The sequence below is a fragment of the Sapajus apella genome, unplaced genomic scaffold (assembly GCF_009761245.1).
Source record: "Sapajus apella isolate SASKATOON/1434 unplaced genomic scaffold, GSC_monkey_1.0 scaffold63, whole genome shotgun sequence".
NCBI classification, from domain to species: Eukaryota; Metazoa; Chordata; class Mammalia; order Primates; family Cebidae; genus Sapajus; species Sapajus apella.
Window position 1 is genome coordinate 158211 of NW_022437003.1, and position 14608 is coordinate 172818.

The 14608-nt window shown below is 42.5% G+C and overlaps 1 protein-coding gene across 7 annotated transcripts in view; it reads left to right on the plus strand.

Moving 5' to 3' along the window:
• The window catches only part of RIPOR2 (RHO family interacting cell polarization regulator 2), a 121906-nt gene that overhangs the window by 104151 nt on the left and 3147 nt on the right, over positions 1–14608 (plus strand). For all 7 annotated transcript variants that reach the window (XM_032247595.1, XM_032247596.1, XM_032247597.1 and 4 more), the window contains 4 exons: positions 1353–1511; positions 4933–5135; positions 6754–6837; positions 9601–9691. In XM_032247595.1, coding sequence (XP_032103486.1) covers positions 1353–1511; positions 4933–5135; positions 6754–6837; positions 9601–9691 — 537 coding nt within the window. The remainder of the gene's footprint in view (positions 1–1352; positions 1512–4932; positions 5136–6753; positions 6838–9600; positions 9692–14608) is intronic.

A 14608-nucleotide genomic window follows, 5' to 3' on the forward strand; every position in this document is an offset into this window, starting at 1 on the left:
CAAAGCGCCAGGATTATAGGCATGAGCCATGGCAGTGGGCCAGCAATTTTTTTTTTGAGATGGAGTCTCACTCTGTTGCCCAGGCTGGAGTGCAGTGGCATGATTTCAGCTCAGTGCAACCTTCGCCTTTCAGGTTCAAGTGATCCTCTTGTCTCAGCCGCAAGTAGCTGGGATTACAGGCACACGCCACCATGCCCAGCTAAGTTTTGTACTTTTAGTAGAAACAGGGATTCACCATGTTGGCCAGTCTGGTCTCAAATTCCTGACCTCAGGTGATCCACCCGCCTAGGCTTCCCAAAGTGCTGGGATTACAGGTGTAAGCTACCGCACCAGTCCTGGGCCAGCAATTTAAAAAAAAAATACATTGTAGCTATAAGCAATAATTTGGATGAATCTCACGGATGCTTTGTTGTATAAAAGAACAAGACACCAAAAGTATGTGCTATTTAACTCCATTTACATGAAGTTCAAGAATAGGCAAAACTGATTTATGCTGATAGAAGTCAGATTGTTAGTTACCTATTTGTGCCCCTCCTGTCCTTTCTCTTCCCTGAATTTTTCCTTCGTTCTTTCCTTCCTTTCTTCTCTTTTCCTCTCTCACTTTTCTCTTACTCCTCCTTTTTATCTCTCTCCTACACACGCATATATAATATTTATTCATTATATATGATATATATATAAGGGAAGGGAAGGGTAGCTATCGACTGGGAAGGGGCACAAGAATACCTTGTGGAGTGTGGGCCCTCTCCGTATCTTGATCTAAATAGCAGTTACACAGGTGTGCACATGTGCAAAAACCGTCCAGCTGCTTACTTTACCGACTTCACTCTATCTTCAACCACAGTAAAAGATAAAGAGCTTATTGAGCCAGGTGTGATGGCTCATGCCTGCAATTCCATCTACTTGGGAGGCTGAGCAGGAGGACCGCTTGAGCCCAGGAGTTTGAGACCAACCTGGGCAACAAAGTGAGACCCTATCTCTAAAAAAAATAAGAATAGCCGTGGGCAGTGCTTCACGCCTGTAATCCTAGCACTTTAGGAGGCAGAGGCGGGCGGACTGCCTGAGCAAGCAGTTCAAGACCAGCCTGGGGTGAAACCCCATCTCTACTAAAATACAAAAGAAATTAGCCAGGCCTGGCAGCATGCACCTGTAGTCCCAGCTACTTCGGAGGCTGAGGCAGGAGAATTTCTTGAACCTGGGAAGCAGAGGTTGGCAGTGAGCTGAGATCGCACCTCTGCACTCCAGTGTGGGTGACAGAGCAAGACTCCTAAATAAATAAATAAGTAAATAAAAAGTTGAATGAATGAATGGTCATATATTTTAAAGCTTCTGTGTCTTTCCCTTCCAAATAGTGTTTCGAACTCTGGTGTCCCAAATTCTGGACCGGGCTGAGCCTCTGCTTTCCACCAGCCTGTCCTCGGAAGTCGTCACTGTTTTCCAGTATTACAGTTACTTCACCAGCCACGGCGTGAGTGACCTGGAGAGTTACCTGAGCCAGCTGGCCAGGCAAGGTGGGACATATTCTTTTGTCACATTATAGTGGTGGCTCAATTTGGGCGTTATCTCTGGTCTTTTAAATCATGGTTTTTGGCAATGATAGCCTTTTGCTTTTTCAAGTTCACAGAAGAGGTGCAATTTGCCTTTTAAATGTCTTCTGGACCTTTACTACCAGTGAGCCCCTTGTTAATAAATCAGGGATTCACTAGGAGCAACTCAATCATCTGGCAGAGGGGTACCATTTATAGGAAGCTGGCAAATGATTTCAGCTTTCACTGCACTGTGTTTCCTTCAGTAATGTATTTGCCATTAGTCAGATCAACCCGACAGGCAATACTATTTTATATTGCCCTTTTTGGTGAGGCTGTCATTAATAATGGGAAGAAATGGAATTTCAAAGAAAGCAGGTAGGTCACAGTGGGAAGGGAAAGGAGGAGAAGGTGGAAAACTAGCTCCAGAGCTACATGTGCAGGAAACAAGGAGAGCGGCTGCCGGAGCAGGTGTGCAGCAATGAAGCTGGCCCTTGCCATTCCACATGGCCCTTCAGAGACAGGAAATAAAATAATGATCTGAATCAAGTGAAAACCACTTTGGGAGTGCAGCCATGTAGTGAGGGGCTGCTTTCTGGTTCCCAGGTTTGTGCTCTATCAATCCACAGAGACTTGACAATGCAGGTTAAAAAGGGACAGGAGGAATGAGGTGTGTTCTTTGGAGCGAGGTAAGTCTGGCACGGCACCAGGCGGCAGCAACGTGTCTGGTGCACGCCCAGGCTTAGCCCTTCTGTTTCCAGAACATCAGATCCTGCAACAACACAGTCAGCACACTGGGTAGCATCATCCTGAAGGAAGAAAAATCTTCCTCCACCCAGCACTGTACCAGCACGGAGTGTGGGAGACAGTCTGTGCATAACCCCTTACAACGGCAGAAGACAGCATAAAGAACAGGAAGAGAAAGCGTGGGCAGAAAGACCTTGTTTCAGTACCACAAAGTCTTATTTCATAATATAATAGTCTTCTTATTTATTTTTTTATTGAATGGAGTCTCACTCTCGCCCAGGCTGGAGTGCAATGGCATGAATGTCAGCTCACTGCAACCTCCACCTCCCGGGTTCAAGCGATTCCGCTGCCTCAGCCTCCTGAGTAGCTGGGATTACAGGCAGGTGCCACCATGCCCTGCTAATTTCTGTATTTTTAGTAGTGATGGGGTTTCACCATGTTGGTCAGGCTGGTCTCGAATTCCTGACCTCGTGATCCGCCCACCTCGGCCTCCCAAAGTGCTGGGATTACAGGCGTGAGCCACCGCGCCCGGCCCTATTGTAGTCTTCATTTCTTGGTGCTAAATATGTCCCGATCTGAATCAATTTTCTGAGAAACTTACTGTTAGTTTATATCAGTGGAGATGTACATCTCTAGCCTCCTATATTACATTGTTCCCAAAAAGGCCTACTCTTTGCTAACAGGAATAGGGAGTGACAATAAAAAAAAAACTCTTAACCTTTTAAGTGTCTTTTTTCTTTCATCATAAAAGGGAAAAGCCTTCATTATTTAAAAAAAAAAAAATTAGAAAACAGAGAAATATAAAGAAAAAAATTTCAATCTCTCCTTCCCCTACTTTTTAAATTGTATGTATTTTCCAGTTGAATGCATGTGGGCTTTAGATTTCAAAATTGTAATTATGCCTTATAGAGTATCGATCCTGTTTTTTTATTTGACATTATGTTCTGTGTTATTAAATATTTTTTGAAAGCATTTATGTTAGATTATATTAGATATTAGATTAATAGTTCGGCATTTGAATGTATACTAATGTATTTGATTATGTTGTTGAACATTTAGGCTAATTTCTGTGATTTATTTCGATGTTATAATCCATAATGCTTCCTTGAGGCTTTTGACTAGGGTGTTTATTTATAAAGCAGTGAAATTAATGGAGCATCCACAGCAAGGAAAATAGGAAATTCATGCAAAAAACAAATCTAAATAAGTCACAAATCTGTCTACTGTGTAGAAAATGTTGCTTTATGCATGGAGCATGAATCTGGCTTTTACTCTTCCATCTGTACTAACCAGACACATTCTCATTCCAGTATTTTTGTGACTAATGGGTAATCATGCTAGATTTCTGGTTAGGGAGTAGAGGATACTCCTTATTCATGGAACATGGTTAATTTGTCCAAATGGGACCCAAGACCTTATTTTTTACTATATTGTCTTCATATTCCAACCAACAAAATGGGTTGCTCTGGTCGGGCACGGTGGCTCACACCTGTAATCCCAGCACTTTGGGAGGCCAAGGTGGGTAGATCACCTGAGGTCAGGAGTTTGAGACCAGCCTGGCCATCATGGTGAAACCCCATCTCTACTAAAAATAGAACAATTGGCCGGGCGCGGTGGCTCAAGCCTGTAATCCCAGCACTTTGGGAGGCCGAGGCGGGTGGATCACGAGGTCAAGAGATCAAGACCATCCTGGTCAACATGGTGAAACCCCGTCTCTACTAAAACTACAAAAAATCAGCTGGGCATGGTGGCGCGTGCCTGTAGTCCCAGCTACTCAGGAGGCTGAGGCAGGAGAATTGCCTGAACCCAGGAGGCGGAGATTGCGGTGAGCCGAGATCGCGCCATTGCACTCCAGCCTGGGTAACAAGAGCGAAACTCCGTCTCAAAAATAAAAATAAAAATAAAAAATTAAAAAAAAAAAAAAAAATAGAACAATTAGCTGGGTGTGGTGGTGTATGCCTGTGATCCCACCTACTCCAGCCTGGGCAACAGAAGTGAGACTGTGTCTCAAAAGAAAAAAAAAAAAGAGAAAGAAAGAAATGTATTCCTTCATCAGGGCCCAGTTGCTTCAGTGCAGACTTGGTTTCTGCACTGGGTTCACCCAGGATTGGGGTTTTGCCAGCCAGGTTTGACTAAAAGACAGAGGAGCAATTGAGTCTGCCATACATACATAAGGAAGATTGTAAAAAATGTTTACATAGGGCTGGGCACTGTGGCTTACGCCTGTAATCCTAGCACTTTGGGAGGCCGAGGTGGGTGGATCACCTGAGGTCAGGAGTTCAAGACCAGCCTGGCCATCATGGTGAAACCTCATCTTATTAAAAAAAAAAAAAAAAAAAAAAAAAAAGTTTATGTATATTTTCTTCTGTATATTTTTACATTGGGCTAATTCATCTACAAGTTATTTTTGTAGCCATTATAAGATAGAGACCCACCTTCACTTTTTCCCATGTGCTTTGTCCATCACTGTAATCCAGTTATTTGAATAGTCTGACCTTTTCTCACCAATCTGAAATACCACCTTTATCAGATGCTAATTTCTCATATGCATTGACTTATATACTATACTTCCTTTCGTACTTGAGTCCTATTTATGTTTGTAATGAGCTTGTTACTTTAGCATGTCAGAACATGAAATCTCCTTCTTCTTACCCTCTAGTTTCCATGGTTCAGACTCTGCAGTCACTAAGAGATGAAAAACTGCTACAGACCATGAGTGACCTTGCTCCCAGCAACCTCCTGGCCCAGCAGGAAGTACTCAGGACTCTGGCTCTGCTATTAACCAGAGAGGACAATGAAGTTAGTGAGGCTGTGACGCTTTACTTGGCAGCTGCCTCCAAAAATCAGCATTTCAGGGAAAAGGTAGGACACTGAACCATGGCCATCGAGCCAGAAGCAGGTTTAATTTTCTATCATTTACTAATAATATTTTAGCATTTATTCTTTTATAAAATAATTTTTCTGCTTATCAATAATACATATTCTGTAAAATAATTAAAACTAAAGAAATATATATAAGTACCCCCTACATTCAGCCCCCAGAAAAAAACTATTAATAACATACTGTCTCTTCTTTCAAATTTTGTCTATACATATGCTAACATGCATAATTTTTAAAGTGAGATCACACTACTCTGTTTTATAATAGACTTTTTAATGTGATATATCATGGTTATTTTCTTTCCTTGACCAAACATATTGATCTACTTAATTATATTTATGGATGGATGGCATGTCTGAATATAAATATCCTAGAATTTATTTTCTTACTCTGTATTGGTGGGCATTTGTGTAGTGTCTAATTCTAAAAATATTCACCACACGCTTGGCTAACTTTTTTAAATTTTTAGTAGAGACAGGGTTTCACCATGTTGGCCAGGCTGGTCTCGAACTCCTGACCTCAGGGGCCAATATGGTGAAACCCCATCTCTACTAAAAATAAAAACAATTGGCATGGTGGTGGTCACCTGTAGTCCCAGCTACTCCAGCTACTCAGGAGGCTGAGGCAGGAGAATCATTTGAACTCGGGAGGCGGAGGTTGCAGTGAGCCAAGATATCGTGCCACTGCACTCTAGCCTAGGTGACAGAGCAAGACTCTGTCTCAAAAAAAAAAAAAAAAAAGACAACTTTTATGTAGAGATTTTTGCACAGAGCATTTATTTGCCATGTGTCAAACACAGCAAATCTCAAACTGACATCACCACCCTCCTCCCTGGAATGTACTGCCTCCTCCTGCCTTCCTTATTTCTGCCTGAATACCTTTTTTTTCAATAAACTTCCCCACTGAAATCTAACCCATCATTTCCATTCGAGTTCAAACATTTTTGAAACCTATCCTGGCATTCCGTAAGATTTTCTCTTCCCCAAGTGACTGACTTACCTTGTAGCTTTCTTATGGCACCTAATACATTTCATCTCTTCAGTTCCTTCTAGCAGTCAGCATTTCTACTATATCTAAGGGCTCCTTAAAAGCCAGAACCATAACTCTCTATCTCCCAATTTTATTCAATAAATGGATCCCTTATATTCTTCTAGAGTCATGGATTTTAGGGGAATATTTCAAATCTTGGAATGACACGTGGGACAAGGGGCAGGAGACTGCAGGCCTTTATGAAGGGACAGAAAGAAAGGGTTAACACCTCAAAAGACACAGTTCATGACCCAGGATCAAAAACAGCTTTGAGAAATTTTGCCTTCCTCGTTACTTAGTTTAAAAAATTACCTCCAGGTGGCCAAAAAAAGCCCACCATCATTATAGGTCTAGGGGAGTATAAGGGATCAATTTATGGAATGAACGGCTCTTTTAATTAATATGAATTTCAATGGCTTTTTTTTTTCTTGCTCTGAAGGTAATGACAAATGTCTGTGTTGTACGATATAGGTTATCTCTCTTACATGAGAAAATGAGTGAAAATGAGATATACCTCTTACACTACGAACAAACCAAAATGCCTTCACAGGGTCCCTCCTTCTCTTTCAGGCCTTGCTCTATTACTGTGAAGCACTAACAAAGACAAACCTCCAGCTCCAGAAAGCAGCTTGCCTGGCCCTGAAAATCCTTGAGGTAAAGCCCGGCCTCAACCACCACCCTACCCACCCCATCATCCCAGGCAGCTCAGCTTGGAGAGCTTGGAGCCAGGCTAAGCTGAGCGCATATAATAGCTTTTGTTTCATGTTTGAGAAGACTTTTTTTTTTAACAGTATTTCTTGTTTCCTTTGCACCATCTATTAGTTTTAGTATTGTTTTCCCCTTAAACAGTAACTACATGTGACTTTGTTTTGTTATAGTCAATAAGTGGCAGGAAATAATCAGGTTTTTCACTAGCCCAAGGGAATCAGTTTGCCTTTAGGTGAGTATTAGGAAAGTATATTTGATTAGCCAGCATGGTGGCTCACACCTGTAATCCCAACATTTCGGGAGGCTGAGGCTGGTGGATCACCTGAGGTCAGGAGTTCAAGACCAGCCTGGCCAACATGGTGAAACCTCATCTCTACAAAAATACAAAAATTAGCTGGGCATGATGGCAGGTGCCTGTAATCCCAGCTATGCAGGAGGCTGAGGCAGGAAAATCACTTGAACCCAGGAGGCAGAGGTTGTAGTGAGCCAAGATCGTGCCATTACATTCCAGCCTGGGTGGCAGAGCGAGACTCTATCTCAAAAAAAGAAAAAAAGAAAAGTCTATCTTACATATCTTACGTTTCTTATCTTAAAAGGGAGATGAATTGTATGGTGACTGCACTCATTTTTATTGTGAACAACAAAAAGCAGGGACCAATAAGATTTGAAAAGAAGCGCTAAAATGGAGTATGCCACTGAATTCCCAGATCCTTCCCCACACGCTCTCTTTACGAAGCAGAGAACCAGCTTTGATTGTCATGAGAAGGTGTTGTAAGCAGAGAGAGAGCTGGAATGTAAACAAGTATGCGAAGACTGAGAACTCCTGACATTGAAATTTCCCTCTCAATAGGCAGGATGTAATGTTTGACCTACCTTCATCGCAAAAAAATAAGACAAATCAGTCTTGAGAAAAGAATGAGAGAAATCTGGGCACAGTGACTCATGCCTATAATCCCAGCATTTTGGGAGGCCGAGGCGGGCAGATCACTTGAGGTCAAGAGTTCAAGACCAACCTGGCCAACATGATGAAAGCCTCTACTAAAAATACAAAAAAATTAGCCGTGGTGGTGCACACCTGTGATCCCAGCTACTGGAGAGGCTGAGGCAGAATTACTTGAATCCAGGAGACAAAGGTTGCAGTGAGCTGAAATTGTGCCACTGCACTCCAGCCTGGGCAACAGAAACTCCATCTCAAAAAAAAAAAGAATGAGAGAAGACTATACTTTAGAGCCTGCCAAAATCTTGGAAAAGAGGCAGGGACCTGCAGGCCTGATGACACATAAAGAAAGGGATTAATACCTCAAAAGAAAAAGTTAATGGTCCGTGATCAAAAACAGCTCTAGGACCAGGCGTGGTGGCTCACACCTGTAATCCCAGCACTTTGGGAGGCCAAGGTGGGCAGATCACTTGAGCTCAGGAGTTCAAGACCAGCCTGGCCAACATGGTGAAACCCCATCCTTACTACAAATACAAAAATTAGCCAGGCAGGGTGGCACACACCTGTAATCCCAGCTACTTGGGAGGCTGAGGCAGGAGAATCACTTGAACCCAGGAGACAGAAGTTGCAGTGAGCCGAGATCATGCAGCTGTACTCCAGCCTGGGTGGCAGAGTGAGACACTCTCAAAAAAAAAAAAAAAAAAGAAAGGAAAAAAGGAAAAGAAAATAGCTGTAGGAAATTTTGCTTTCCTTGTTACTTGGTTAGAAAAATCACCTTCAGATGCCCAAAACGAAAGCCCACAGTGATCGCTATTTATTTGGGTGCTCTCTTGATCTCCAGTGACGTATCAGTGATGGATGTCTGTGATACAGATAAAGTAAACAAAGACATAAGGCTACAGTGATCTATATGGGTTTTCATGGATTTTCATGGATACTTTAAATCCACTAGACTCTAAATTCTTGAGGGCCAGAACCATGTCTGGTCCACTGCGGAATCTCTCATGCCTTATGAATAGTCTGGTTCATGGAGTGCTCAATAAATATTTGTGGAACAAACAAATAGAAGAATTCTCATTATTGGCCTTTACCTCCTCCTCCTCTATTTTAGTATATAAGCTAAATATTAAGAATTTTTAAATTGGAGCCATTTTGGAATCAGTGAGATTCAGTGGAAAGAACCAGAGAAAATGGATTCTATTCTGGAAAAGCAAGCTAGTCACTTCATTACTCTAGACCAGGAGTCTGCTGTGCGATGAGGAATTTTGCTGATTATCAGAATTCCTGAAAGTAACTCCGGGCTCCATCCCAGGAAATTCCAATATAGTGCATCTGGAGTGGCACCCGGGAATATGAACTTTTAAGGAACTGAGACAGTCAGCTATGTTTAACCCCATAGGTAAGATGGTTTTTAGAGTTCCTACCAGCTGGCCAGGCACAGTGGGTTGCACCTGTAATCCCACCAATTTGGGAGGCCAAGGCAGAAGGACTGCTTGAAGCCAAGAATTTGAGACCAGCCTGGGCAGCATAGTGAGACCTCATCTCTACAAAAAATTAAAAATTAAAAATTAGTCCTGGCTACTTAGGAGGCTGAAACAGGAGAATTGCTTGAGCCCAGGAGGTCAAGGCTACAGTGAACTATGATCGCTCCATTGCATTCCAGCCTAGGCAACAAGGCAAGGCTAAAGTTCCCACCAGCTGTGAAATGCCAAGTCTCATGGGACTCTATACCTAAATGTCAGAACACGATTTAAACTATTTTTCCCCCATAGGCTACTGAAAGCATTAAAATGCTGGTGACACTGTGTCAGTCTGACACTGAAGAAATCAGAAATGTGGCCTCAGAAACCCTCTTGTCTCTGGGTGAGTTTTATTGTTGTTGTTGTTGTTTACGTGATTGTTAGCTTCTAGCACTCTCAAGGAGAACAGTAAGGAGAAGTTTCATGTACCCCGTTTTAGCAGTTTCCTCCCTGGAGGCTGTCTTCCCACACTCCGAGTACAAAGAACCCATCAGTGTCCATCTCACCCCAACTCCTTCTTCTGTCTGGTTGCTAATTATAATACAGAATATAATAAAGAATATAATTATATTCTCTGGAGCTTCTCTCTATGGATTGATCAGTCTGTGTACTATCTGGAATCAAGAACACAGAAGTCAAACCATAAAGCAGAGGCAAGAGGAATCCAGGTTGGGTTGCCAGGGTGGGATTAACAGTCCCTGGAGCACAGAGATTGGTTGAGGTACCAGAGATGCATCCCAGGGAATGCTGTACAGCCCCAGGTATCTCAGCCTCACCCTGACTCCCAGGTTAACCTCTGACTGACCTGTGGCCTCTGCCCATCTGAGCCCTGATACCTAAGAAAAGAATTGGAGTACTTATTTTATTCTGGAATATCCAGATAACCCTTCCTTTTTAATTTATTTTATGAAGATTCATTCCTAGCAGGTGTTATACATTTATTCTTTTTTGGGAACTTGAGAGAGTAAGGAAAGCCTTTCTTAACTCTGTATTAAAAATTATAAGTAGCCGGGTGTGCTGGTTCATGCCTATAATCCCAGCACTTTGGGAGGCCAAGGCAGGAGGATCACTTGAGGTCAGGAGTTTGAGACCAGCCTGGCCAACATGATGAAACCCCATCTCTACTAAAAATACAAAAATTAGCCAAGTGTGGTGGCATGCACCTTTAGTCCCAGATACTTAGGAGGCTGAGGTAGGAGAATCGCTTGAAACCAGGAGACAGAGGTTGCAGTGAGCTAAGATCGCATCATCGCACTCCAGCCTAGGGGACTGCAGAGCAAGACTCTCTCAAAAGAAAAAAGTATAAATAGTTACTATAAATAATTTTACTTCAACAGCATACTCTTAAAGTGTAAAAACTATGCTCCTAGAAATCCTCAGTAGCCAATCAATAATGCAGCTTAGAAAAAAGCCACCCGGCCAGGCTCGGTGGCTCACACCTATAATCCCAACACTTCAGGAGGCCGAAGTGGGTGGATCACAAGATCAAGAGATCGAGACCTTCCTGGCTAACATGGCAAAACCCTATTTCTACTAAAACTGCCAAAAAAAAAAAAAAAAATTAGCTGGGCGTGGTGGCACACGCCTGTAGTCCCAGCTACTCGGGAGGCTGAGGCAGGAGAATTTTGCTTGAACCCAGGAGGTGGAGGTTTCGGTGAGCCAAGATCACGCCACTGCACTCTAGCCTGGGTGATAGAGCAAGATTCCATCTTAAAAAAAAAAAAAATAGAAAAAAAAAAAAGCCACCCTTGTTTGGTGATAGTAACTTAACAACATGAAGAAGAATCTCATGGCATTTATAATCACTGTGAAAATCCCACTTATTTTTAGGCCCTCTTTCTTACAATTATGGGTTTAACAAGGCTTCGTTCCGCTATTGAATATATTATTTCTTGCACAGAAATCAGCCAGTATATATTTGTTTAAAGGATAAAAGTTATTCCTTATGACATAGAAATTATTTAATTCTCCAAAAATATACCCAGGGTATTATTACTTTAAACTCCTTTATCCCTTTGTATTCCAAAATAACCATGAAGGTAAGCCAGGCACTTACAAAGTATAGCCAACAAAGCTTCTATTTCCAGTGTAACCTAAGGGAGTTGATCCCTACAGAATGTGCCCCGGGACCCACTGGAGCTGTGCAAACAGCAGCATCTCCAGAAGCCATCACCATGCCTGCCTCACCCCAGCTCTTCACGCACACTCTCACCAGCCGCATGCTCTCTCATACCACCAGTGTGCAGTGCTCAACACTGGCTGTACATTTGCCAGGGAAGCTTAAACAATCTACTCCCAAAGATTCTGCTTTCATTGGTCCGAAGTGTACCTTGGCAACAGGATTTTTTTAAAGCCTCCCAAGGGATTCTAACGTAAAGTTTGAGAACTCCCTGACCTCAATACTGTGAATCTTCTTTGACCTTAATACACAAATACTGGCACATTTTTCTCTCATACAAATGACTGAATATAATGAAAATAGTATTTTCAATAGGAATTAATAAAATGCCTTATGACAAAGGGCAGAAGGTCATTGCAGGTACTTGAAGGACTCGGGGCTGCAACTGTTTACCAAGCAGTATGGAATGATTTCGCTATTTTAACCTAGAGCTGTGCGATAGAGCCCTCCGTGGTGATGGGATTGTTCTATACGCACACTGTCCAGTACCACAGCAGTCATCCTAAGTGGCTGTTGAGTTGTTCACCTTCGCCACTGTGATTGAAGAACTAAAGTTTTAAGTTTACTCAATTTTGAGGCCAGCTGCTCCTTAACTTTCAATGGGGTTACAACCCAATAAACCCATTGTAAGCTGAAAATATTGTTAAGTCAGAAATGCACTTAATACGTCTTACCTACAGATCATCATAGCTTAGCCAAGCCTACCTCAAACATGCGCAGAACACTTACATTAGGCTACAGCTGGGCGAAATCATCTAACACAAAGCCTATTTTATAATAAATGCTGAAGAGCTCATGGATTGTATTGAATACCAGGCTAAAAAAGTATGGTTTCTACTTAACGCATACAGCTTTTGCATCATTGTAGTCAAAGAATCCTAAGTCTAAGCCATTATAAGTCAGGGACCATCTGTAATTACCATTTAAGTGTAAACGTGGTTGGTGGCCACATGTGATTGGTGGACAGAACCGTTTCACGCTGACTACGGCCATTCCAGTGCAGCGCAGCTGGACCTCAGGCCTGCTTGGTACCACACTCCCTGACTCCCCAAAGCTCCTGCTCTCTCCCCTCCAACACTCTGCCTACTTCACACGGCAGTTAAAGGATTGGCAGAGGGCCAGGTGCAGTGGCTCATGCCTGTAATCCCAGCACCTTGGAAGACCAAAGCAGAAGGATTGCTTGAATGCAAGGGCACAGGAGTTCAAAACAGCCTGATATCTCTACAAAATAAAAATAAATAAAATTAGCCAGAGCTGGGGGCGTGATAGCTCATCTCTGTAATCCTAGCACTTTGGGAGGCCAAAGTAGAAGGATTGCTTGAGGGTATGAGTTTTTTCTTGGTTTGTTTGTTTAATAATTTTACTCATTTAAAAAAAAAAATTTCAATTTGATAGAGATGGGTTTTGCCATGTTGCCCAGGCTGGTCTCTAACTCCTGGGTTCAAGAGATCCTCTCACTAAGGCCTTCCAAAGTGCTAGGATTACAGGCATGAGCCACTGCACTGGCCGAGGCCAGGAGTTTGAGACCAGCCTGGGCAACATAACAAGATTTTCTCTACAAAAAAACAAAACAAAACATTTTTTTTTTAGGTAGCCAGGCATGGTGACATGAGCCTGTAGTCCCAGCTACTCGGGAAGCTAGGTGGATCACTTGAGCCTAGGAGGTCAAAGCTACAGTGAGCTGTGACTGTGTCACGGCATTCTAGCTCTAGCTCTTAAAAAAAAAAGGATTAGGAGACGAGCCAACACAGATCAAGACCCACTGAAAACTGAGTGAGAGTGAGATACCCACCGTACTGTAATAATGTCACTGTAATGATATTGGCTAACACCCACAGAGGACTTGCTCCAGGCCAGGAACTGTTTTGAGGGATCGGCAAGGGTTAACTCATTTAGTTCTCCCAAGAACTCCATAAAGGCAGAAGCCCTATTAGTTTCATTTTACAGAATAGCAGGCTGAGGTTGTATAACTTGCCTATCGGCACCCTAGTCAGGCACCAACATGGAATCTTGGCCCTGGACGCCACTGTACCCTGTGGGACTCGGGGAGAAGAAGATAACATCTCTAAACTAAAATCTATTATGAGGAAACTAGGAACGGAACTGGCCTAGCAGTCGTGGTTCTTCAAGTGCATTTGTTAGCTGCGGTGTCTAGAGGGGGGTGTGCAAGTGGGCAAGGAGGGAGCACGGGAATGAGCCTGACTCAGGCCCTGTTTCTCCATTTTCTCCTGCCATCAATGGGAAAGGTCCTATTTAATCTATTTTATATGTCAGTGTTTTGTATATCAACATTTTGTTTTGAGTAAAGGGTTCTACTCCAAAGTAATAAAAATTTGAAAGCTACCAAAATAGAAAAAATGGAGCATTGCCCCTGCAAAGTCAAAGCATGCAGAGACTACTAAAAAACATCTCTTTCACGGGCAACATTGTGCAAAAAAAGAAAAAAAAAAACATCTCTTGGCCGGGCACAGTGGCTCACACCTGTAATCCCAGCACTTTGGATGGCTGGGGCGGGTAGATCACAAATTCAGCAGTTCAAGGCCAGGCTGGCCAATATGGTGAAACCCTGTCTCTACCAAAAATACAAAACTTGGCTGGGCATGGTGGTGGGTACCTGTAGTCCCAGCTATTCGGAAGGCTGAGGCAGGAGAATTGCTTGAATCCAGGAGGCAGAGGTTGCAGTGAGCTAAGATCGCTTCATCGCACTCCAGCCTGGGCGACAGAGTAAGACTGTATCTCAAACAAAAAAATTTTTTTTGAAAGTTAGCAGGCTTTTGCCTGTAGAAAAGCTCATTCTGCAAGGTTCTTTTAAATACAGGCAGATATGTTTTCCTATCTAAGGTGTTCCTGAAAAAATTAAACATAGGGGGGAAAACCCTAACCAGACTTTTGCCTTACTGAAATGTTTCTGTTTCAAGAGACTGCAATATATTAAAAATCCATAATTACAGTCCTTTTCTAAAACCCTCTCATCTCGATATAATTCCCACATTTTCTGAATCTTTTTTTTTTTGTTTTCCTTCACAGTGAACTTCTTTTTTTCTTTTTTTTTTTTTTTTTTTTTTTTTGAGACAGAGTCTC